Source organism: Odontesthes bonariensis, chromosome 23 (assembly GCF_027942865.1).
Source record: "Odontesthes bonariensis isolate fOdoBon6 chromosome 23, fOdoBon6.hap1, whole genome shotgun sequence".
Taxonomy (NCBI): Eukaryota; Metazoa; Chordata; class Actinopteri; order Atheriniformes; family Atherinopsidae; genus Odontesthes; species Odontesthes bonariensis.
This window is the reverse complement of record NC_134528.1, coordinates 4,933,448-4,958,748: the sequence shown is the minus strand read 5'-3', so window position 1 is coordinate 4,958,748 and position 25,301 is coordinate 4,933,448. Positions and strand designations below refer to the sequence as shown.

At 40.9% G+C, this 25,301-nt stretch overlaps 3 protein-coding genes across 4 annotated transcripts in view; all 3 read left to right on the top strand.

Annotated features, from left to right (window-relative positions):
- Positions 1 to 3,034: 3,034 nt before the first annotated feature.
- Positions 3,035 to 14,883, top strand: LOC142374500 (uncharacterized). Its single transcript, XM_075458221.1, has 7 exons — positions 3,035 to 3,123; positions 4,845 to 5,070; positions 5,223 to 6,567; positions 6,816 to 6,820; positions 8,353 to 8,760; positions 12,301 to 12,486; positions 13,471 to 14,883. Exons 2-7 carry the CDS (start codon positions 4,923 to 4,925, stop codon positions 14,631 to 14,633), a joined length of 3,255 nt encoding a protein of 1,084 aa, XP_075314336.1. The 5' UTR covers positions 3,035 to 3,123; positions 4,845 to 4,922; the 3' UTR covers positions 14,634 to 14,883.
- LOC142374499 (uncharacterized) overlaps positions 3,044 to 25,301 on the top strand; it is an 86,061-nt gene continuing 63,803 nt past the window's right edge. Inside the window, exon 1 of the mRNA XM_075458220.1 lies at positions 3,044 to 3,123. The gene's annotated coding sequence lies outside the window, so the exon portion shown is untranslated. The remainder of the gene's footprint in view (positions 3,124 to 25,301) is intronic.
- On the top strand, positions 19,586 to 25,144 carry LOC142373569 (uncharacterized). Of its 2 annotated transcripts, XM_075456886.1 has the most exons (4): positions 19,586 to 20,476; positions 22,690 to 22,875; positions 23,203 to 24,078; positions 24,225 to 24,350. In XM_075456886.1, exons 1-4 carry the CDS (start codon positions 20,077 to 20,079, stop codon positions 24,269 to 24,271), a joined length of 1,509 nt encoding a protein of 502 aa, XP_075313001.1. In that variant the 5' UTR covers positions 19,586 to 20,076; the 3' UTR covers positions 24,272 to 24,350. The 2 variants fall into 2 exon arrangements, with proteins under 2 accessions (XP_075313001.1, XP_075313000.1); XM_075456885.1 differs by having other exon boundaries at positions 23,203 to 25,144.

The window sequence follows — 25,301 nt, the reverse complement described above, 5'->3', positions numbered from 1 at the left end:
AATGTGTTGTTTCCTCTAACCGTCTGCACTCTGATAACAAACTGCTGACCTTTAAGAACCACAGTGAAATGCAGATGCTGCTGAGAAAGTTGGAGCTTTGCTGCAGGTTTAAACACACAATCAGAGTCTAACTGTGAGGTTTATTTGTACTGACACAATTTGAGAAATGTGATGACACATTAATGGTTGTGCTTAAAGGACTCAAACACATAAACATCCAAACATCCATTGCTGTATAATCTACTGTCGAGGACACAAAATATCCACGCCAAACTGTTTACCTTTGTTCTAAGAAGCAGACTGAATCAGGTTCAAACCAACACCTTTTCATACCCTCTGAGCTACACTTGTATTCAGAAAACGCCTGGTGTTGTGTATCTATAATAAATCCTGACTACAGGTGGCAGTTGTTAGCTCGATTGTGTCAAGTCCCTGCTCACCCTCAAGTACCATCACAACACACGACAATAATTAACTAAGCTACCAAACAATTTCTAAACTATTGACACTCAAACATTGCTTACGGCGATTAACATTACCATCAGGATCGTCCACAGTTGGCAACGAATAGGAGCGAAAAACCAGATAGCCTAACCGGGAAAATTCTGCTATGGCCCCATTTCCACTTGGCGACCGACCGACTCATCAATGTCTAAGGTCCCGCTCCGACCAGCCGAGTCACGCCAATGGCAATGGACATACTAATGATTGATTATGCTTAGTTGATTTATAACTAAAAATGATTCATCAACAACATGAAAGAGGAATTGGCTAAATGATTACATGAAATGCAAAAATGAAAACCTAACAATTACAAATTTAACCATGGCATGATAATGAGTATATGAACCTGTTGAGAAATTATGATTATTTCTGATACAATGATGTGTAATAACTGAACATTTCTTCAAGTGAAACATTTTTATGAAGACCCTGTGCTGAGTCGTGCGTTCCCTTCTGGTCCAATCCTGTCACTGCTTGGTGCTCGGTTCTCCTCATGGCTGAACATCAGGATTCTGATTCGGAGCTAACTCGAAGGAGAGGTTACTAGCACTTCACTTCACCCCATGAAGGGGTCTTTACCACAACCTTTTTCCTAACTAATCTTCTTTTGGGATAATTTTACCAGAACTCAAGCGTATGAGTCCTCCGGCAGTATGTCCTATAGTGGTTCTGAATCTGTGGATTAATGTTAGCAGGAGAACAAATCGAGCAGCATACCAGTGCATCTTGTCATTTGCACTGTATTTTTATACTCAGGTCTTTTTTCGAAAGGTTCAATCCTAGTGCCCAATTATTTTTTTTTCATATGAACCCCAAACCAAACATAAAACAAAATAAAAGAAACACAAAACAAAACAACTGGTCAGTTGATATAACCCTTGTTTTAGGACAAAACCAGAATAGTCACCAAGCTGCTGTGCAGCATTAATGAGAAATTCAGTACAATCAATTTATTTTGCTGTGGAAAAAACTTCAAATCATTTAGAGAACACATCAACACAAGACAATGCAGAACCAAGACAAAAGAAGACAAAAACACACTGAATTTCTGGGAAAACTTTAGAAGTTTTATTAAAACCATGATTAATTGTTAATTAATTAACTCCACTGCAGTTTCTCCTCCTGCGTTGCTCTTTGCTGCAGAATAGAAATGTTTGTGGTTAGATCTTATTTTGGGAGCAGCACAGCATCAAGAAAGCAGCCATTTCTTCTCAATGACTAACTGATAAACCTGTTTTGGATAAATATGGTCTGTACTCTCTTAAAGGGGAACTCCGGGGCATTTGAAGCGTGTTTCCATTGCTAGAGGTTGTCAAATAATGATAGTATGACACAGAGAGGTGCGTATCTGCGCTCCCTGTGTGGAGATTGCTCTGTCCGCACAGCATGTCATGCGAGGCTAATACGTGGTGGCTAAGGGGCAAGCGCTAACCCTTCCACGTAAAACAACAACTTGCACACTGCAGAAACGTCACACCACTTTATAAACCATCCGACAATAAAGTCACAAGCCTTACCATCAAAACCATATGCATGGTTCTCACATTACTGGCATGGGGACGTTACAAAAAAACTTTATAAACAGCATGTAACTCACCGGCTGGTTGTAGGCTCGCGCATGTGAAAGCCCAAAAGAGTCGATGGAGGATAATCCCATATACAAAACAATTATATTCTCTAGAAAAACTGCGTTCAAGTATTTAAAACATTACAACAATATTACTGGGCATGTATTGTTGTAATGTTTTAAATACTTGAACGCAGTTTTTCTAGAGAATATAATTGTTTTGTATATGGGATTATCCTCCATCGACTCTTCTGGGCTTTCACATGCGCGAGCCTACAACCAGCCGGTGAGTTACATGCTGTTTATACAGTTGTTTTGTAACCTCCCCATGCCAGTAATGTGAGAACCATGCATATGGTTTTGATGGTAAGGCTTGTGACTTTATTGTCGGATGGGTTATAAAGTGGTGTGACGTTTCTGCAGTGTGCAAGTTGTTGTTTTATGTGGAAGGGTTAGCGCTTGCCCCTTAGCCACCACGTATTAGCCTCGCATACATGCTGTGCGGACAGAGCAATCTCCACACAGGGAGCGCAGATACGCACCTCTCTGTGTCATACTATCGTTATTTGACAACCTCTAGCAATGGAAACACGCTTCAAATGCCCCGGAGTTCCCCTTTAATTCAGCTCAGAGCGTTGAGATAAAATTTCAGCATAATCTGCTTAATTCTCACTTGTTACTTAATACTAAATTCTCTTTAATTCTTATCCAGTGGCTGTGTTTCGTGATGCTGAGCCGTCCACAAACAGTTCAGGATCAGCATTAAGTTTTTTTCGGCTCCAGTTGAATCAGAAACACTTCATGTGGTCCCAACAGTGTGACATCAGAGCTGCTTCCAACATCACGTGATACCATAACATGTTTCCATACAGATTAGAATTAAAAACATTGGTTAATTTTATTTGTTTATCTTAATTCATCCTTTATTTTTTTTATCTTTGAGGTGAGCGTTGTGGCCTTGCTGCTTGACATCAGATCTTTGGTTGGAGATTGATCACTGTTATTGATCACTGTTACCTTGCATCATGCTTTGATCTAAGGGCCCAGATCAGGTATGCTTTTGTCACTTTTCTTCTTAATATTGTTTTGTAATAATTCTCTATGCTCTGAGCAGTTTTGGAATGTTAGTGAAATTGTTGAGGATCCTTCTTGTTTTTCTTTGACATAAATTTGGCCTTTAATCGTGCAGTTCATAGCTCTGTGCTTTAGTATATTCTGTTTTACTGAAGCTTTACTTCTTCCTTCCAGTATGTGTGGCGTGTATATGTATGTGTAAGTATAGCTGAGTGTGTGTGTGTCTGTATGTGGCCTTGGGTTTCACTGCTTTGTTTTATTTGCTTCTATCTTGCAAAGCACTTTGTGCAACATTTTCTTGCATGAAAAGTGCTAAATAAAGGCTGATTGATTGATCGATTTAGTGCACCAGATTAAAAAACTTGGGTCATCTCCCATGGAACATCTTCTGATGAACCAAAACACACGATTACAACTGTTCTCACAGAACATTTCATTCATCCCATTCATATCCTTTTTCTTTCAAACACATTTTATGACTGAGCACAGATCGAATTGAACCATACCATCTTGTTAATCTGATTGAGTGGCATCTCTTTAACTGTAAACACCATTTTTATTTCTATTTCACTCATTCTATCCAATGTTATACTGTTTAATTCAATTAATATTTATCTACAGGGGTAGAAATTGCTTCTCATGTTCATATATTGCTTCACTTATACGGCTCTCTGGTCACTGTGGCTGTTTTTAAATGCACCATAAAAACAAACCTTGACTTATCTTGTTATGACTGAGTCTCACTGCAGCTGTCTTTTTGTTAATCTCCTAATAACTCATTTAAACCTCTCTATAAAGCACCTTGCTGCTTTATTAAGAGAGCATATTAATTGTTTCATAGATCTGCTGCAGTTAAATGGTTAAATGATTTAGTTAAATAGTATAATGGTTTAATGAGATCAAATCTAAATATTGATGATAACTATTAACTCAGGCTTATCCAAAGAACATTAATTGGTGAAAACAGACAGAGGAGATGTATTTAGATCAACTAAATTTTAAAGTCAAGTTAATATTATCTCTGAAATAAAAAGGCTAACCTTTACTACTTTCAACAAACTGTTTGACATCTGACTGTCTAGCCTTGCTATTAAATCCTGATATTTTCACATGTCATATTGTCTGACTGTCTGATCTCAGTCCTGCTTCAGGTGGAAATAATAAAGTCTCAATTTGTAGAACATTTTTTGTTCAGATAGTTTTTCTTTGAATACTTAGAATTTTAGTGATCAGAGGATCTTAATTCAGTCAACTTAATTGAGCATGAAATTTCACATATATACTCATACAACAGGTTTTCTGCTCACCTTGTGTTCGGGCGCCGTGAATTGTCTGAAAAAAGGGTCCCCTCCGATCAGCTCCGGCAGTCCTCCTTCGAACACAGTCTCAGTCAGCCAATCCGGGTCACGGCACCAAATTATTAGCGCTATTCTTTCATTGGAAGCTCAAGAACAAGCTGGAGAAATCTTAAGTTAAACAAAGTATTTATTGGTGGTCACATGTGAAGTATATCAGCGCTGGACTCGGAAGGATGGAGAGTTCTCGCCAAAAATGAACATTTTACACTTAAAACATCCACATTTATAGAACGGAAATAAACATTTTTTACGAACAATATTTTAAAAAACAAGTGATTATTTATTATTAGTTGTTTAAATGAATAACTGAAACTGAATAGTTCACTTTTGTGTATTTACAGTTTCAGACAGCTGAAGATGTGGCGTAAACGCCCTGAAATCTGAAAATACCTTCCGATGCATCAGAGTCATAAACAAGGATGGTGAAGACGAGAATCACAGATGGAGCAGGGATGCCTGGAAGGTGGAGCCTCCAACCAGATGACCCCAGAGGACCCAGTTTGGCGCCCCCCATACCTGCAGCATCCACATCAGAACTGGAGCAGACACAAGACAGCAAAGATCTCAGTAAGTGACTCACATCTGTTTTTCTGTTTTATTTTAGCCATTTGGACCCATTTATAATGTTTTGACCAACATTAAAACAACTTATGATCAGGGTAAATAAAATAAACTCACATTTGTCCTGAACCTATTTTTCTTTTTGTGTGTTCCTGCAGATGTTCAGCAGCTGATTGTGATTAAAGAAGAGGTTCCCTGGAGCTCCAGTGTGGACCAGCAGGACCCAGAACCCGTCCACATAAAGGAGGAGGAGGAGGACGAGCTCTGGAGCCGCCGGGAGGGAGAGCAGCTTCACGGACAGGAAGAGAGTGATATCAGCAGGTTCTCAGTCACTGCTGTTACTGTGAAGAGTGAAGAAGAAGAAGAAGAAGAAGATGAAGAACAACCTCAGTCCTCACAGCTTCTTCAGATTAAAACTGAAGACAGCAGAGAGACAGAACCTCCAACCAGCAGCTCAGCTGAACTGATGAAGACAGTAGCTGATTGGGGAAAGGAACCATACCCAAACAGTGGTTTACTACCAGATACTGATGAACAGGAGTTCTGTGAAACTGAAGTCAGTATTGTTGATGATGATAGTGATTGGCCAGATTCTGAATCTGAAGCCAGTGACACAGATCGGAAACAGACAATGGTACCTGAGTCAGATGTAAATCATGATGGAGGCTGTAACACTGCCAGAAAGTCCTTCAGCTGCTCTGAGTGTAGTAAACAGTTTCTCTCCAAAGAGTCTCTGAAGTCACACATGAGAGTCCACACAGGAGAGAAGCCGTTTGGCTGTGATGTTTGTGGAAAAAGATTTAGACGAAAGGAAAATCTTAAGAATCACATGAGAGTCCACACAGGAGAGAAGCCGTTTGGCTGTGATGATTGCGGTAAAAGATTCAGCCGAAACACTCTTCTTAAGTCACACATGAGAGTCCACACGGGTGAGAAACCATTCAGCTGTGATTTCTGTGCTAAAAGATTCAACCAAGTCTCAAATCTTAAGGCACACATTCGTGTGCACACGATGGAGAAGCCTTATACCTGCGATGATTGTGGAAAGCAGTTCAAAACGAAGAGGCATCTTACATCACACATGAGTGTGCACACGGGAGAGCAACCGTTTGGCTGCGATGTTTGTGGTAAAAGATTTAGTCGAAATGAACATCTTCAGAAACACATGAGAGTCCACACAGGAGAGAAGCCGTTTGGCTGCGATGTTTGTGGAAAGACGTTCAGAACGAAGACGCATCTTACGTCTCACCTGAATGTCCACACGAGAGAGCAACCGTTTGGCTGCGATGTTTGTGGTAAAAGATTTGGTCGAAATGGTCATCTTACGACACACATGAGAGTCCACACAGGAGAGAAGCCGTTTGGCTGCGATGTTTGTGGAAAGAAGTTCAGAACGAAGACGCATCTGAAGTCACACACGAGAGTCCACAAGGAGAACAACCATTTGGCGGTGATGATTGTGAAAGATTATTTTGCAAAAAACACAGATCTTAAGAAACATTTGCAACCCGAAATAAGATGAGGTTGGGGAAAATTGGAAGGTTTTGAGTTGTAGTTGTTGAGTTAAGATATTGTTTCTTCATATTAGGGCAGCATAAGTTTTCTATTTGAGTATACGGTCAATTATTCGATTGATTGGTTAATCTGAACTTTTCTTTTTGCTTCATTTAAAAGCACATTTCAACCAGCAGTCCTTCAGATTTAAGTTAATTCACTCATGTGTTTTTCTGCTCTGTGGACTTTCAATTCAGGGCTGGTAATGAAGTAATAAAAATAAAAAGTTATTTCAAACAGGCGATTATAGTCATGATTGGTGCATGAAAGATGAGCTAATATTTTTTTATTATATAGTAAAATGTTTCACTTTCAACATTCAGCATGAATGTATGTTCTATTGTAAATAAAATCTTTGTTTGAGATTTGAAATTCATCCCATTCTGTTTTTATTCACATTTATACAGCGTCTCGACTTTTGTGGCATTGAGCTTCTGGCTGTTGAAGAACCTGTGTCATTGACGGAGCCTGTGCTGCACAGAGGCCCCGATTTAGAATATCCTGTTTTATAATCCACCTGAACAAAACAATATTTCTATTTACTTTGGTTAACTGGCCTGATTAAATCCATCCTAACCTGCTCAAACTGAGCACAGTATCAGTGTAGGATCACTGCTACAGCTGCAGTATGGGTTTTTCCTTCATCTCGCAGACGCAGAAATGTATCTATGTAATGTTTTAACTTTATCAAGGAAACCTTAAACAGGGAAAATGTTCATATCTGGCTAAGTTATGGAAGTTTTTCTGTGCCATCAGAGATTGAATATTAATTTCTAATATTTAATTTTTACAGCATCAAAATCAGACTTTGAATTTGAAAAACCAACAGTTGTAATTTCACTTAACTAAAATAAATGCAGCCTACTACCTACAATGGGTGTATAAAAAGCGGAAAATATGTTTGATATTAAATTAGCACGCTAATTTTATTTTGGCGTTACTTCCGCTTCCGGTCTGCCTGCCATAATTTTCGAATGTAAGAAACGAAAAATAAAAAATGTAATTTCCAAAAACCAAATTTGGACCGTTATTTGATTTTTTTTTAATGAAGACAACAAAATCCGTTTGTGGTTTACAACGAAAAATCGAAAATGACGGCTATTTCCGGTTTTTCGTGTTGACAGAAAAACGGACCTTTGGTAGCGTTAGCAGAGAGTTTCTATTGTATGTAAAAGGGCTGTGGCGTTAGTTAGAACATGGTTATGAGCAGAGTTACCGACACAGGAAACCTTTTTTCTGACTGTTAGCAGGGTTTTAAGTTGATATTTCTACTCCAAAGGTAGAATTTCTGTTTGTTTTTGGACTAAAAACACCGACGTTAGAGATCTATTGGTGAGATTCTTATGTGTGAGACTGCTGAGGGTAGGTGGCCGCATAGATGCCTGATCAGAACATCGCGAAAGTGAATAAACTTTCTGAAAACTGTTCCTGTGATAGCTATAATTATTTGTCACATACTTAGTCGTTAATCTAATGTGAGATTGGTTACAAAATGGTTCGGTTTAAGCCTTATTTTACAGTCGTCTGGGAAAGGCCACGCCAAGCTTCGTGCTACCTGGAACAGTCATAAGGCGGGGCTCCCAGCATACTCGTACCTGTTGTGGCATGCTGGGTAATGTAGTTTTTATACTCATTCCGCGCTACTTCCTAAACTCCTCCCGTCGATGCTTTCCCCTTCCGTTCTGGCGGGCTCCGGTTTGTTTTGCTAGCTAGCTCCGATATCGACGCAGTGAGGAAAAAGGATGGAAAACCTTAAGAGGAAAAGTGGTTCGGGAATGAAATGTGCAGTAGTTGGCTGTACAAGCTCAAGAAAGCACTTGAACGAGTGGTTAGATAGAGAGTGCTTTGACCACAAACCAGCCACGAAGAGGCAATGTCCATGCCCTCCGTTCTTTACATTTTTTCGCAAGCCCGATACCGACTCGGAATCACGGGCCTGGCTGAAGGCATTGGATTTAAAGAAGCCACCCCGCAACGTTTTTGTTTGTTCCCATCACTTCGCGGACAAAAGACCAACCGAGGATCATCCTTTCCCAGAGTTGTGGTTGGGATACAATCGCTTTACCCGGCCAAAGAGGCGTCAACTCACCGAGCGGACCGCTGCTTCCCCCCAGATAAAGAAACGTAGACTTCAATCTGAGGGTAAGTTCATCAACTGGCAATACTGTTAATTATGAAGAAGTTGTCATACACTAACATTGCTACCGGTGTTTTGCTAAAACAGTTGATTGTTTTGGAGATGGGACAAACAATGTTCACCATAGCTAGGCAAATGTTCATGGACAGTAGAGCTAACGTTACATCATTGCTGCAGGAGGCTAAAGGCTCTAGCATGGTTCCCGCGTTTTTTTTTTCATTTATTTTTTACTGCAATTAAAGAACAATGACAGAGATATGGTATGACAATAAGGCAAAACAATTATATAACAATGTAAAGGACAATTTAGATTGGGTTAGGCAACATTAAACAACTAAAAGAAGAGCATGGTTGCCGCGTCTGCCACCGCGAGCGGTGTTGATGACGTCACGATGGCCGACCGGAGTCACGTGACTACTCATTCTCAATATATAGTGGCGCAAGTTGATGCGCCAGCGATTGATATAACCACAGCCATTATAACGAACAGCCTTGCCACTCTCTATTAAGCCCCATTGTACCGGCTTTTTGGCTGCAGTTCCACCAGAATTCCACTGGGGGCGTCGGTGGAGACCAGAATGAATGGGGCCCAATGGAGCTAGATGCTACAAATGGTCAGTTTCACCTAAGTCTCCTCAAGAGCGCTCAGATTTGAATGTAGTTTCTGAGAGCTCAACATGGGTTTCAAGTAAAAAATATACTGAACGAGTACATATATCCCTTTGATTTCTTACAGGTTGGCTTCTTGTTGTCCACAACGCGCTAGCATTGTGCTAATGACAGCTGGTCAACCAGCTATGTATCACGTCATATACACTTCAAATCCTTTTTTTAAGCAAATGAGTGGCTCTAAAAATCTAAAACTCAGCCATGGGTATTTTCTAAACACCCTCTTTCGAAAACAACATTCGAATTACTAGAGAAAAAATTATATCTTGAGATAAGGGCACGAAAGGGCGTATAGCTCAATAGGACTCCATTCATTCTGGTCTCCAAAATTGGGAGCCCCACGTGGAAAGAGGGTGGAACTGCAACTAAAATCGCCTCGTTGGAAACCGGAAATGCACCGTGAGTGGCGTATCTGTCCTATTATAGAATCTGTGATATAACCAGTAATTGCAATTTTCTTCCTGAAAAAACAAACAAGTTGAATCATACACTTCTAGAATGAATGTCGTTCCCATAAACGATGCACATCAGTCCGTGTCAGTCAGTCCAGCAGCTGACATTTATTTCAACCGAGACAAAAAGAGCTACTTAACATGTACATCATTTTTTAAAGTTTACAGTTACAAAATGAATTGAAATGTCCACACAGCACAAATGTGGGCTAGTTTTAACATAACTTAATGTAATGAATTGATGAAGTTTTTCTGGACATGGATATGCGTAATATAATCGATTCAGGGGAGAAAAATCAATTTTTAAAATCATCCCATTAAAAATCCTGATATGTACATGAATCGATTTTTCCGCCCACCCCTACTCCATATCCCTTTAGGGCAGGGGTATTCAACTAAAATTTAAAGAGGTCCAGTTGGAGAAAATTTCTTGAAGCAAAGGTCCGGAAGATCATAATGTCTAACTATTTAGTGTGAAATATATTTAAGGAGCCAAGTAGTTGTATCAACATCTGCATGTAATCAATACCTGACGGTTAAATCAAATGAATTCAGTACAATTCAAAAACTTTTTGACAGTATTTATTGTCACGTAACATAGAACTGAACATGTATGTATGACTGCAGATAAGTATAATGTTCTCGATCATAGCAGGGGCTCCATCTGTGGTTATTGAAACCACTTGTTTTGGCTCTATTCCTCTCTTTGTTAACATCTCCTTTATGGCCAGGTAGATGTCTTCTCCTCTTGTACTGGTCTGAAGGGGAGTGACACCTAACAGGTCTTCACAGAACGCTTTCTGGACTGGTCATATTGGGCTCTGAGACCACTTATTTTCTGTGATCTCACTTCAGATTTGAGTGGGTACGTTTGTTCAAAACCTTTATGTTTTGTCTCATAATGGCGTTTCACATTGGCACCTTTTATAAGTGCCACAGTCTCTGAACATATGAGACACAAAGTTTTAATGCTCCCAGTGGGAAGTATGAACAGAAACGAGTCTGTCCATTCCGGATTAAATACTGTATTTTCGCTGTCCACTTTTCTTTTTTTGGAGAGCGCCATTTGTTACTTAATTTTCTCTACCTTTCTCCGTCTCACTCCTGTTTCTCTACCTTTCTCCGTCTCACTCCTGTTTCTCTACCTTTCTCCGTCTCACTCCTGTTTCTCTACCTTTCTCCGTCTCACTCCTGTTTCTCTACCTTTCTCCGTCTCACTCCTGTTTCTCAACTTTCTTCAAGTCAGTCGTCTGTATATCTCCCTTTGTTTTCTCTAACTGTATGCTATCTATCATCTTTTCATGTGTAACTTGACTCACTCTCTTTTCTGTGTCTGCACTGTAGGTTCGCAATGTTTACCGCCTGTAATGCACAGACTTGATTGGCTGAGTAGTATCACGTGGGATTTGTTTGTTCGTTTCCACAGCAGCTAAACTGCTACCGTAAAGACTAAAAAAGCTGCGCCGGTTAAAATGGAAGCGCTCCGTCAGGTTTTATCATAACCTTCTGTTTTTGGCCGGTTAGGTCCGGGTCCGTATGGGACGGCTTCGCGGTCCGCCAGTTGGTGACCTCTGCTTTAGGCGCTCCGTAGGTTCTGGAGTGGTAAAGGATGGCTGTGAAGTTGATGGCAGCTGGTAGACATCCTTCCTGTTGTGTCGTTTGAAGCATACATACTTCATCTTCCTCTGACCAGCATTTCTTTTTGGCCCAGCATTCCACTGGTTCTGTCCATCAGTGCAAGGAAGCCCGGTTTCCCCCTGTCTCACAGTATTTTCTACCAAGAGAGATCTAATAAAACAGTGCATAGATATTAATATGAGTTCACTGCAAATATGCCATATGATAATATATTGCACACATAGCCTACAATGAATAGAACACTGGGATTTCAGTAAAGCACTTTATAAAGAAAATGTGTTATTATTATCATCATGGCATACACACACTCTCTCACACACACACACACACACACACTTTGCACTCTCTAGCCAAGTAGCTATGAAGCTATGAAGTGCATTTGTGGAGGGTAATGGCGCCAGTGCCACCCAGGGTTTGTCGTGTGAAGTTGCCTATAACAGAAGTATGTGACTGTGTCATGTTGCCAAGTCACAGCCCCAGCAGAGTCTGCATCGATGCTTCCAGTGGAACAGACAGGTGAGGCATCACAGGGAAATAACTGCTGTGGTGTTTTTCTTTCTGAACTCATGCTCTCTGTTGTGTCTCCATGTGTGTGATGTGCAGAACATGCTGTGGTTATTCTGTACGGAGATGAACACCTGAATGTCTCTGCAGAAGACAGAAATTCAGAGTCTTGAACAAAAGTAACATTTCAGCTGTCAGAACTCCACTGCTCCTCATGTCCTCTGGTTCTCAGTTGCTTTCATGAATAACTGACGTAATGGTTGACATTTGTGTGCTTAACAGTTTCAGACAGCAGATACATCAGAGAGTTACAAATAAGGATTTTGAAGAGGAGAATCGCAGGTGGAGCAGGGATGCCTCAAAGGTGGAGCCTCCAACCAGATGACCCCAGAGGACCCAGCTTGGTGCCCCCCGTACCTGCAGCATCCACATCAGAACTGGAGCAGACACAAGACAGCAAAGATCTCAGTAAGTGACTCACATCTGTTTCTCTGTTTTATTTTAGCCATTTGGACCCGTTTATAATGTTTTGACCAACATTAAAACATTGGTACATATCTTGAGACTCGGGCTCTTACAATCACTGACCGAGTTAGAAACCTGGGAGTGTTGATAGACTCAGATCTAACTTTCAGCAGCCACATCAAAGCTGTCACCAAAGCAGCTTTTTACCATCTCAGAAACATCAACAGAATTAAAGGTTTCCTCTCCCAAACAGACCAGGAGAAACTCATCCATGCATCCATCTCCAGCAGACTCCATCACTGTAATGCTCTTTTAACTGGACTTCCCAAAAAGAGCATTAAACATCTGCAGCTCATCCAGAACGCTGCTGCTGGAGTTTTAACCCGGACTAAGAGATCTGAACACATCACAGCAGCTTTAACATCTTTACTCTGGCTTCCAGTCAGTCACAGAATAGATTTTAAAAGCCTGCTGATGGTTTACAATCTGTGATCTGTTCAGAGAATATAAATCCAGCAGAGCTCTTAGATCCAAGGACTCAGGTCAGCTGGTCCAGTCCAGAGTCCAGACTAAACATGGAGAAGCAGCATTTAGCTGTTCTGCTGCAAACAAGTGGAACAAACTGCCAGTGGAGATTAAACTTTTACCAAATGGAGACATTTTTAAATCCAGGTTAAAAACATTTCTGTTCTCATGTGTCTATGCATGAAATCTGCACGATATCTTTGAATTATCTGGACTGTTGCTTGTTTTTAAATTCATTTAAATGATTTTATTTGTTTCTCTTTATATTCTTTTATGTATTTTTAATGCTTCTTCCACTCCCTGCTGCAATGCTTTTATTTTATGTAAAGCACTTTGAACTGTTTGTACATGAAATGTGCTACAAATAAATTTGATTTGATTTGAAAACTACTCATGATCAGGGTAAATAAAATAAACTCACATTTGTCCTGAACCTATTTTTCTTTTTGTGTGTTCCTGCAGATGTTCAGCAGCTGTTTGTGATTAAAGAAGAGGTTCCCTGGAGCTCCAGTGTGGACCAGCAGGACCCAGAACCCGTCCACATAAAGGAGGAGGAGGAGGAGCTCTGGAGCCGCCGGGAGGGAGAGCAGCTTCACGGACAGGAAGAGAGTGATATCAGCAGGTTCTCAGTCACTGCTGTTACTGTGAAGAGTGAAGATGAAGAAGAACAACAACCTCAGTCCTCACAGCTTCTTCAGATTAAAACTGAAGACAACAGAGAGACAGAACCTCCAACCAGCAGCTCAGCTGAACTGATGAAGACAGAAGCTGATTGGGGAAAGGAACCATACCCAAACAGTGGTTTACTACCAGATACTGATGAACAGGAGTTCTGTGAAACTGAAGTCAGTATTGGTGATGATGATAGTGATTGGCCAGATTCTGAATCTGAAGCCAGTGATGATGACGATAAACATTGGCAGGACCCTTTGTCAGATTCTGCACCTGAATGTGAAGACGGTGATCCTGATTGGAAGAAAACCAGAACAGCTGAATGCAGAGAACATGATGATGATTTGATTTCTAACTCTGCCGAGAAGTCCTTCAGCTGCTCTGAGTGCGGGAAACAGTTTGTAGACGAGCGGTCTCTTACGTCACACATGAGAGTCCACAAGAGAGAGCGACCGTTTGCCTGCGATGTTTGTGGTAAAAGAGTTCGTGAGCGAAGAACTCTTTTAAGTCACATGAGAGTCCACACAGGAGAGAAGCCGTTTGGCTGTGATTTCTGTGCTAAAAGATTCAACCAAGTCTCAAATCTTAAGGCACACATTCGCGTGCACACTATGGAGAAGACTCATACCTGCGATGATTGTGGAAAGAAGTTCAAAACGAAGAGGCATCTTACAACACACATGAGTGTGCACACAGGAGAGAAGCCGTTTGGCTGTGATGTTTGTGGAAAGACATTCAGAATGAAGACGAATCTGAAGTCACACATGAGAGTCCACACAGGAGAGAAGCCGTTTGGCTGTGATGTTTGTGGAAAGAAGTTCAGTACGAAGACGAATCTGAATTCACACACGAGAGTCCACATGGAGAAAAACCATTTGGCGGTGATGATTGTGAAAGATTATTTAGCAAAAAACACAGATCTTAAGAAACATTTGCAACCCGAAATAAGATGAGGTTGGGGAAAATTGGAAGGTTTTGAGTTGTAGTTGTTGAGTTAAGATATTGTTTCTTCATATTAGGGCAGCATAAGTTTTCTATTTGAGTATACGGTCAATTATTCTATTGATTGGTTAATCTGAACTTTTCTATTTGCTTAATTTAAAAGCACATTTCAACCAGCAGTCCCTCTGATTTAAGTTAATTCACTCATGTGTTTTTCTGCTCTGTGGACTTTCAATTCAGGGCTGGTAATGAAAAAACAAAAATAAAAGCTTTTTTCAAACAGGCGATTATAGTCATGATTGGTGCATGAAAGATGAGCCAATATTTTTTCATTATATAGTAAAATGTTTCATTTTCAACATTCAGCATGAATGTATGTTCTATTGTAAATAAAATATTGGTTTGAGATTTGAAATTCATCCCATTCTGTTTTTATTCACATTTATACAGCGTCTCGACTTTTGTGGCATTTAGCTTCTGGCTGTTGAAGAATCTGTGTCATTGACGGAGCCTGTGTTGCACAGAGGCCCCGATTTAGAATATCCTGTTTTATAATCCACCTGAACAAAACAATATTTCTATTTACTTTGGTTAACTGGCCTGATTAAATCCATCCTAACCTGCTCAAACTGAGCACAGTATCAGTGTAGGATCACTGCTACGGCTGCAGTTTGGGTTTTTCCTTCATCTCGCAGACGCAGAAATGACAGGTATGTAATGTTTTAACTTTATCAAGGAAATCTTAAACAGGGAAAATGTTCATATCTGGCTCAGTTATTGAGGTTTTTCTGTGCCATCAGAGTTTGAATACGAATTTTAAATTTTTACAGCATCAAAATCAGACTATGAATTTGAAAAACCAACAGTATAAAAAAAAAATCAATTTCTAAAAACAAATTCAGTGTAAAAAAATTCAACTTAAAACAATTCAGTGGAAAAAGAACCAGACTTAACATCCGGGTAAACAGGGAGAAGCAATCGATCCCCGTCTCAATTCATCCAACGGCAGCCAATCAGGTTCCGCTCCATTGGACAGATCAGCCATGTCCACCAACGCGGGTGATGGTGCTTCGGTGAGTGAGTTTACTTCATTTGCCATTTGTGTTAGTAAAATTGAGTAATAGATATTATTTAATATCTATTGAGCTGATCTGTCCAATGGAGTGTAACTTGATTGGCTGCCGTTGGATTCCTCAAATATGTCTTTTTCTATGTCAGAAATGCTTTGATTTAATTCCCAAAAGTTCCTCTGGAACACATGAACCTGAGTCCACTCCACAGGTGAAGCCTGACAGCTGGGCAGCTGCTCTGATCCACAGTGAGGGAATATCCACAGGAACCACATTTACGATCGGCTACATGTTTCTGCTCAGGCTTACATTTATAAATGTTGGACACATGACGTCACGCTTTGACAAACTCAATGAAACTAGCTTCAGCAGCAGCCTCACTTTAGCCTCACAGTCTGCTTTGATAACGACTTCTTCTCAACTCTTCTACTTTCAGGAGTTTCTGCAGCATTTCCAGAACCTTGTGTCTGTCCTGGTGTTTCACTTCAGTGTCGTCTTATAATATATTGTGTAATTATGGCCACATCAGCACCAGACAAACAGGTTTACCTTTTCATTAGTGAACAGGTGCTCTGCTGACCACGTCATGTTTTCATTTGGCCATTTTCAGGAGCTATCTTAAATTCAACTTCAGGTTATTGCAAAAGGAAAAGAGGGACAGCACTCGCAGGCTTTGATTAACGTAGGAAAAACCACAAACTGCTCCAGTTTACTGTAGGATGTTCAGTATTTGTAGTGGTGCTTGTAAAATATACCAGCAGAGCAGCTCTTTTAGACATAATCTTAATTTATGGATGCTTTGTGTGAGGCAGCTTTGATTTAAGTGTCCTCATATATTCCATAGACCTGTTTGAACCTCTATAGAGACACTTTTTCCTTATTTTTTCTCAATACTGTTGTAGCTAACTTCTTTGAGACTTCATTTGTTTTCATATTTATCTGCAGGATAATGACTAATAGTCAAGCAATGAGCCATGCCAAGTAATAATGAAAAGGTTATTTTATTTTCTATATTAGCAGCATAGAGAATGTTTTTGCTTTCAGAGGCTGTTAAAAGCGAGGATTTTAAGGATCATAACTGTACATTTAAAGTTTTAACTTCTCATGTCAAACAGCTGCTGGTCAGCACTCCTGAGGAAAAATTAAATTTCAGGGATGATCAAGCCGACAATGTCTCTGATAAATTATATTTTTAGATTTAGATGTTGGTACATTATTACTCATTTTTCAATTCAGTTTGTTGATAGAAATCTTGATGGATAACGAGGTCCAATTCACAACTGAACAACCTGATTTAGTTTAGTTATATTAGCACATCACCAATATGTTGCAACAGGAGTCTTACATGGAACAATAATAGCGCTAAGAAACATAATCTATACGATTACGGCAAAAGAGTTTATAAGGACATGAAATTTTAAAAAAAATAAAGAATTTGTAGCCACCTAATTGCTCCGTGGTGTGGACACACCACATGGATGAATTATTATGCAAACAGGGTTCAATAAAACACCAGAAATTATAAGAAGGGAGGCATTTTACTTTCTTTATTTCATTTAACCCACCAATGGAAATGTAACTGGCTGTTTGGTAGCGTTAGCTAGAACATGGTTATGAGCAGAGTTACCGACAAAGGAGACCTTTTTTCTGACTGTTAGGAGGGTTTTAAGTTAATATTTCTTCTCCAAAGGTAGAATTTCTGTTTGTTTTTGGACTAAAAACACCAGCGTTAGAGATCTATTGGTCAGATTCGGCAGCTCCCATCGCCTGGCCTCATCAGCCCAGCTGCACCTCCACCTCTGCGGCAGCTTCCACTGCCAGGCATCCTGAGCACAGTTGCATCTCCACATATGTGGCTGCTCCCACCGCTTGCCCTCCTCTGTCCAGCTGCACCCCCACCCCCATCTCTATGGTTGATAGCAACATCACTCCTGTCGCCATTCCTCCGCTACAACCTCTGTGTCTAACTATAGAGGAGGTTGCAGCTGAGCTCAGGAGACTTAAGTCAGGGAGGGCTTCAGGCCCAAATGGAGTCTGTCCAAGGCTTCTGAGGGACTGTGCTGGTCAACTAGCAGTCCCTCTTCAGAGGCTCTTTAATATGAGCATTCAGATGGAAAAAGTCCCGGTGCTGTGGAAAACTTCTGGTCTCATACCGGTGCCCAAATTAGGGCAACCGGTGGAGCTGAATGACTACAGACCGGTGGCTCTGACATCTCATATCATGAAGACCTTGGAGAGACTCCTTGTTCGTCACATGAGATTGCAGGTTGCTGAGGATCTTGACCCCCTCCAGTTTGCCTACCAGAAACACATAGGAGTGGAAGACACGATTCTGTACATGTTGCATCGGGCATATGCTTATCTGGATGTGCCTGGTTCATATGTGAGTCATATTCTTTGACTTCTCCAGTGCCTCAAACACCATACGGCCTCCCATACTGAGAGACAAGCTGCTAGTTATGTGTGTGGCCCCCTCCCTGACATCATGGATTATAGACTATTTGTCTGCCAGACCACAGTATGTCAGGATGTGGAAATGTGTTTCTGGAACACTGGAATGCAGTAATGGGGCTCCGCAGGGTACTGTTTTGGCTCCTTTTCTTTTCACCCTGTACACATCAGACTTCAGGTACAACTCAGAGTCCTGCCACATACAGAAGTATTCTGATGATACAGCTGTTGTGGCATGTGTGCAAGGAGTACAGGGACATTGTGAAGGCCTTTACTGACTGGACCAAAAAGAACTGTTTGCTCCTGAACACCACCAAAACCAAAGAGCTGGCGGTGGACTTCAGGAGATCTAAAACCCCATACCAGTCAGTCTGCATTGATGGAGGGGAGATAGAGACTGTTCAGACCTGCAAATACCTGGGGGTGGTGCGATAATAAACTGGAGTGGTCTGCCAACATAGAAGCCGTGTACAGGAGGGGCCAGAGCCGTCTCTTCTTCCTGAGACGGCTCAGTCACTCATATCACTACAATGTCTGCAGTGATATGATGTGCATGTTTTATCACACTATCATTGAGAGTGCACTGTTCTATGCTGTTGTTTATTGGGGGAGTTGCACTACAGACAGAAACTGTAGGCGCCTGGACAAACTTGTGAAAAAGGCTGGTTCTGTTGTAGGCAGAAGGCTGGACCCTCTCGGTGCTGTGGTGGAGAAACGGATGAGGAGGAAGTTAGATTCTGTGATGGAGAATAATAAACCTCCTCTCCACAGCATCCTGACAGGACAGAGGAGCAGCTGCAGTGAGAGACTGCAGGACTGAGAGGTTCAGAAGGTCCTTTGTTCCCACAGCCATAAGGCTTTATAACAGTGACTTTTCAAACAGTGAGTTATAACAGTGAGTTCTTCTCAAATTGATTTATTTATTTTTATTTGTTTATTTTGCCATTTAGTCATTTATTATTATTTAGTTAGTAGTAGTAGTATTATTGTTGTTTTATTGTTGTTAATTCAATCATTTTAAATATTTAAAAAAATGTTGAGCTACTTGATGAATTTGAATTTCCCCCATTGGGGGATAAATAAAGTATTTTTCTATTATATTCTATTCTTATGTATGAGACTGCTGAGGGTAGGTGGCCGCATAGATGCCTGATCAGAACATCGCGAAAGTGAATAAACCTTCCGAAAACTGTTCCACCTAATTGCTCCGTGGTGTGGGTACAGCACAGGGATGAATTATTATACAAACAGGGTTCAATATAACACCAGAAATTAAAGAAAGGGAGGCATTTTACTTTATTTAATTTAACCCACCAATGGAAATGTAACTAGCTGTTTGGTGGCGTTAGCACAGCCCTTTTACAGACTCTCTGGCGTTAGTTAGAACATGGTTATGAGCAGAGTTACCGAAACAGGAAACCTTTTTTCTGACTGTTAGCAGGGTTTTAAGTTGATATTACTGCTCCAAAGGTAGAATTTCTGTTTGTTTTTGGACTAAAAACACCGACGTTAGAGATCTATTGGTGAGATTCTTATGTGTGAGACTGCTGAGGGTAGGTGGCCGCATAGATGCCTGATCAGAACATCGCGAAAGTGAATAAACTTTTTGAAAACTGTTCCTGTGATAGCTATAATTATTTGTCACATACTTAGTCGTTAATCTAATGTGAGATTGGTTACAAAATGGTTCGGTTTAAGCCTTATTTTACAGTCGTCTGGGAAAGGCCACGCCAAGCTTCGTGCTACCTGGAACAGTCATAAGGCGGGGCTCCCAGCATACTCGTACCTGTTGTGGCATGCTGGGTAATGGAGTTGTTATACTCATTCCGCGCTACTTCCTAAACTCCTCCCGTCGATGCTTTCCCCTTCCGTTCTGGCGGGCTCCGGTTTGTTTTGCTAGCTAGCTCCGATATCGACGCAGTGAGGAAAAACGATGGAAAACCTTAAGAGGAAAAATGGTTCGGGAACGACATGTGCAGTAGTTGGCTGTACAAACTCAAGAAAGCACTTGAACGAGTGGTTAGATAGAGAGTGCTTTGACCACAAACCAGCCACGAAGAGGCAATGTCCATGCCCTCCGTTGTTTACATTTTTTCGCAAGCCCGATACCGACTCGGAATCACGGGCCTGGCTGAAGGCATTGGATTTAAAGAAGCCACCCCGCAACGTTTTTGTTTGTTCCCATCACTTTGCGGACAAAAGACCAACCGAGGATAATCCTTTCCCAGAGTTGTGGTTGGGATGCAATCGCTTTACCCGGCCAAAGAGGCGTCAACTCACCGAGCGGACCGCTGCTTCCCCCCAGATAAAGAAACGTAGACTTCAATCTGAGGGTAAGTTCAGCAACTTAAGCAATGCAACTGGCAATACTGTTAATTATGAAGGAATTGTGGTACACTAACATTGCTACCGGTGTTTTGCTAGAACAGTTGATTGTTTTGGAGATGGGGAAAAACAATGTTCACCATAGCTAGGCAAATGTTCATAGACAGTAGAGCTAACGTTACATCATTGCTGCAGGAGGCTAAAGGCTGATTCATACTCGGCGCAAACGCGCAACTGTTCTGGCTCGAGAACCATTAATGACGTCATCGAAAGCACCAGCCCCTTCACAGTTCCTTCAGCTCATAAGCGCAGTTTGCGCCGAGAATGCGTCACATTTGCAGTTCTCTCCAGACCAGCGAGCGTCACTGTTGAGGAAACAAGCTGAAAAGCATACGAAGAAAGCATACACAATGCCACCTGTGGTGTCACGTCAGCAGAGGCTGGCACATCTGATGCGGAATGAATTTACTCTGGGTGTAGAACCGAATATGTATCTCAGAGCTAAGCGGCTGCGGCAAAAACAGAAGAGAAGGTGGAATGTTCGTCCTTTGCAACAAGACGAACTTTGTCAAACGTTGTCCCAGTGTAACTTCATAGACGTGTCGTACAGATGTTTATAGAGGCGCACCCTCTCGGTCACCACGGTCTCTGTAGTGTTCATTTTTTCTTTTTCTTGGTCAGCTGTTTCCGGTTAAGCGTGCGCGAAGTCAGAAAAAAAGTTGTGTGCGCGCCCTTGCGCCGCGCGAGGATTTTCTAGCTTGCGACGGGGGGCGTGGCGGAATTTTGGGACACGTGACCGTTTGCGCCATTTGCGACCAGCTAGTATGAGCGAGGTTGCGCCGAGTATGAATCAGCCTTTAAAGGCGCTAGCCTAGCATGGTTGCCGCGTCTGCCACCGTCAGCGGTGTTGATGACGTCACGATTTTGTGCCCGCAATCAGGGTGCTTGCGCAAGTCTTGAAAGTCTTAATAAGTATGGAATTTTGAAGCACTTAAAGGCGCTAGCATGGTTTCCGCGTCTGCTAGCACGAGCAGTGTTGATGACGTCACGATTTCGTGCCCGCAATATATAGTGGCGCAAGTTGAGGCGCCAGTGGCTCTGCTCTTTCACACGTAAGTTCTGGTCAGAGTTTAGCAGGTTTATTAATGACCATATTTTAAAAAAAAGTTTCCTTATGCTGGGAAAATGTTTTATTTTGTTTCTATAGATTTCATAAAAAGGATGCTAAATGTTTCTTTATAATAAACCTGCTAATCCTCTTTGCTAAATTTTATATTCATAAATGTAAATTTGCTAATAAAACACCATGTTTTTCTATTTTCATTAAAGATATGGAAATATATATCAAATCAATAACAGACTCTACAAATGAAAAGGACTATTTCAATATGTATGTCTTTGCATGTTCTTATTTAATTATCACCCCTGGTTGTTTGTTTGCATGGTTGTTGTATTGTGTACTTCAATCTGTTGGTTTGTTGTATATTAATATTGTTTAAATAAAATTCTTTCACAAAAAAAAGTCGAGGCGCCAGTAGAAAAATGTCTGAAACATATATAATCCCCATGCAAATAAATTATACACACTCATAGAAAATCTTAACCTGTCCTAACCTCTTGTAACTGTTTAGAAGTTTTCTTTCTTTATTTTTTATTATTGTTATTATTTATTATCCCCCTTTTTTTATCTTGGGCATTTAAGATCCCTCAATTTTTTTCTATATGTGGAGGTGTGAATATGTAAAGTTAAAACAAAATGTTTACTTTGGAGTATGTCATTGTTTTGTCTATGTGACATATTTGAATAAAATTTGTTTTAAAAAGTCGAGGCGCCAGTAGTTGCAATTTTCTCCGCCACAGAGGTGGCGCTGCTACGTTAGGGTAACCGCTACTCAACAACCACAGAAGTGGAGAAGAAAACAATGAAGAGCAGGAACACTTTCATCAATGATGCTGCTGCATTATTCGGATAATTAATTTTTTTTAATCCAGTTAAGAGGTGACGGTCTGAAGGCCCTTGCATGTGTGTGATGTGCAGAACATGCTGTGGTTATTCTGTACGGAGATGAACACCTGAATGTCTCTGCAGAAGACAGAAATTCAGAGGCTTGAACAAAAGTAACATTTCAGCTGTCAGAACTCCACTGCTCCTCATTTCCTCTGGTTCTCAGTTGTTTTCATGAATAACTGACGTAATGGTTGACATTTGTGTGCTTAACAGTTTCAGACAGCAGATACATCAGAGAGTTACAAATAAGGATTTTGAAGAGGAGAATCGCATGTGGAGCAGGGATGCCTCAAAGGTGGAGCCTCCAACCAGATGACCCCAGAGGACCCAGTTTGGTGCCCCCCGTACCTGCAGCATCCACATCAGAACTGGAGCAGACACAAGACAGCAAAGATCTCAGTAAGTGACTCACATCTGTTTGTCTGTTTTATTTCAGCCATTTGGACCCGTTTATAATGTTTTGACGAACATTAAAACATTGGTACATATCTTGAGACTCGGGCCCTTACAATCACTGACCAAGTTGGTTTTGAAATTAATTTAAATGATTTTATTTGTTTCTCTTTATATTCTTTTATGTATTTTTAATGCTTCTTCCTGAATTGTTTGTACATGAAATGTGCTACAAATAAATTTGATTTGATTTGAAAACTACTTATGATCAGGGTAAATAAAATAAACTCACATTTGTCCTTAATGTATATTTCTGTTTGTGTGTTCCTGCAGATGTTCAGCAGCTGTTTGTGATTAAAGAAGAGGTTCCCTGGAGCTCCAGTGTGGACCAGCAGGACCCAGAACCCGTCCACATAAAGGAGGAGGAGGAGGAGCTCTGGAGCCGCCGGGAGGGAGAGCAGCTTCACGGACAGGAAGAGAGTGATATCAGCAGGTTCTCAGTCACTGCTGTTACTGTGAAGAGTGAAGAAGAAGATGAAGAGAAACCTCAGTTCTCACAGCTTCTTCAGATTAAAAGTGAAGACAACAGAGAGACAGAACCTCCAACCAGCAGCTCAGCTGAACTGATGAAGACAGAAGCTGATAGGGGAAAGGAACCATACCCAAACAGTGGTTTACTACCAGATACTGATGAACAGGAGTTCTGTGAAACTGAAGCCAGTGACACAGAACGGAAACAGACAATGGTACCTGAGTCAGGTCGAAATCATGATGGAGGCTGTAACACTGCCAGAAAGTCCTTCAGCTGCTCTGAGTGTAGTAAACAGTTTCTCTTCAAAAAGTCTCTGAAGACACACATGAGAGTCCACACAGGAGAGAAGCCGTTTGGCTGTGATGTTTGTGGAAAAAGATTCAACCAAAACGCTATTCTTAAGACGCACATGAGAGTCCACACAGGAGAGAAACCATTCAGCTGTGATTTCTGTGCTAAAAGATTCAACCAAGTCTCAAATCTTAAGGTACACATTCGCGTGCACACGATGGAGAAGCCTTATACCTGCGATGATTGTGGAAAGAAGTTCAAAACAAAGACGCATCTGAAGTCACACATGGGTCTGCACACAGGAGAGAAGCCGTTTGGCTGTGATGCTTGTGGAAAGCAGTTCAAAACGAAGACGGATCTGAAGTCACACATGAGAGTCCACACGGGTGAGAAGCCGTTTGGCTGTGATGTTTGCGGTAAAAGATTCAGCTATAACACTTCTCTTAAGACGCACATGAGAATCCACACGGGAGAGAAACCATTCAGCTGTGATTTCTGTGCTAAAAGATTCAACCAAATCTCAAATCTTAAGGTACACCTTCGCGTGCACACGATGGAGAAGCCTCATACCTGCGATGATTGTGGAAAGCAGTTCAAAACGAAGACGGATCTGAAGTCACACATGAGAGTCCAAACGGGTGAGAAATCATTCAGCTGTGATTTCTGTGCTAAAAGATTCAACCAAGTCTCAAATCTTAAGGTACACCTTCGCGTGCACACGATGGAGAAGCCTCATACCTGCAATGATTGTGGAAAGAAGTTCAAAACGAAGAAGCATCTTACATCACACATTAGAGTCCACTCAGGAAAGCAACCATTTGGCTGTGATGTTTGTGGTAAAAGATTTAGTCGAAATGAACATCTTAAGATACACATGAGAGTCCACACAGGAGAGAAGCCGTTTGGCTGTGATGTTTGTGGTAAAAGATTTAGTCGAAATGAACATCTTAAGATACACATGAGAGTCCACACAGGAGAGAAGCCGTTTGGCTGCGATGTTTGTGGAAAGAAGTTCAGTATGAAGACGCATCTGAAGTCACACATGAGATTCCACGAGGAGAAAAACCATTTGGCGGTGATGATTGTGAAAGATTATTTAGCAAAAAACACAGATCTTAAGAAACATTTGCAACCCGAAATAAGATGAGGTTGGGGAAAATTGGAAGGTTTTGAGTTGTAGTTGTTGAGTTAAGATACTGTTTCTTCATATTAGGGCAGCATAAGTTTTCTATCGGAGTATACGGTCAATTATTCGATTGATTGGTTAATCTGAACTTTTCTTTTTGCTTAATTTAAAAGCACATTTCAACCAGCAGTCCCTCTGATTTAAGTTAATTCACTCATGTGTTTTTCTGCTCTGTGGACTTTCAAGTCAGGGCTGGTAATGAAGTAATAAAAATAAAAAGTTATTTCAAACAGGCGATTATAGTCATGATTGGTGCATGAAAGATGAGCTAGTATTTTTTTCATTATATAGTGAAATGTTTCACTTTCAACGTTCAACATGAATGTATGTTCTATTGTAAATAAAATCTTGGTTTGAGATTTGAAATTCATCCCATTCTGTTTTTATTCACATTTTACACAGCGTCTCGACTTTTGTGGCATT

Coding starts and splice junctions, on each gene's coding strand:
- LOC142374500 (XM_075458221.1), top strand. CDS start 4,923: ATGGTGAAGACGAGAATCACAGATGGAGCAGGGATGCCTGGAAGGTGG. Junction 8,761..12,300: donor ACGTAGACTTCAATCTGAGG/GTAAGTTCATCA, acceptor TGTGCTTAACAG/TTTCAGACAGCAGATACATC. Junction 12,487..13,470: donor ACAAGACAGCAAAGATCTCA/GTAAGTGACTCA, acceptor GTGTTCCTGCAG/ATGTTCAGCAGCTGTTTGTG.
- LOC142373569 (XM_075456885.1), top strand. CDS start 20,077: ATGGAAAACCTTAAGAGGAAAAATGGTTCGGGAACGACATGTGCAGTA. Junction 20,477..22,689: donor ACGTAGACTTCAATCTGAGG/GTAAGTTCAGCA, acceptor TGTGCTTAACAG/TTTCAGACAGCAGATACATC. Junction 22,876..23,202: donor ACAAGACAGCAAAGATCTCA/GTAAGTGACTCA, acceptor GTGTTCCTGCAG/ATGTTCAGCAGCTGTTTGTG.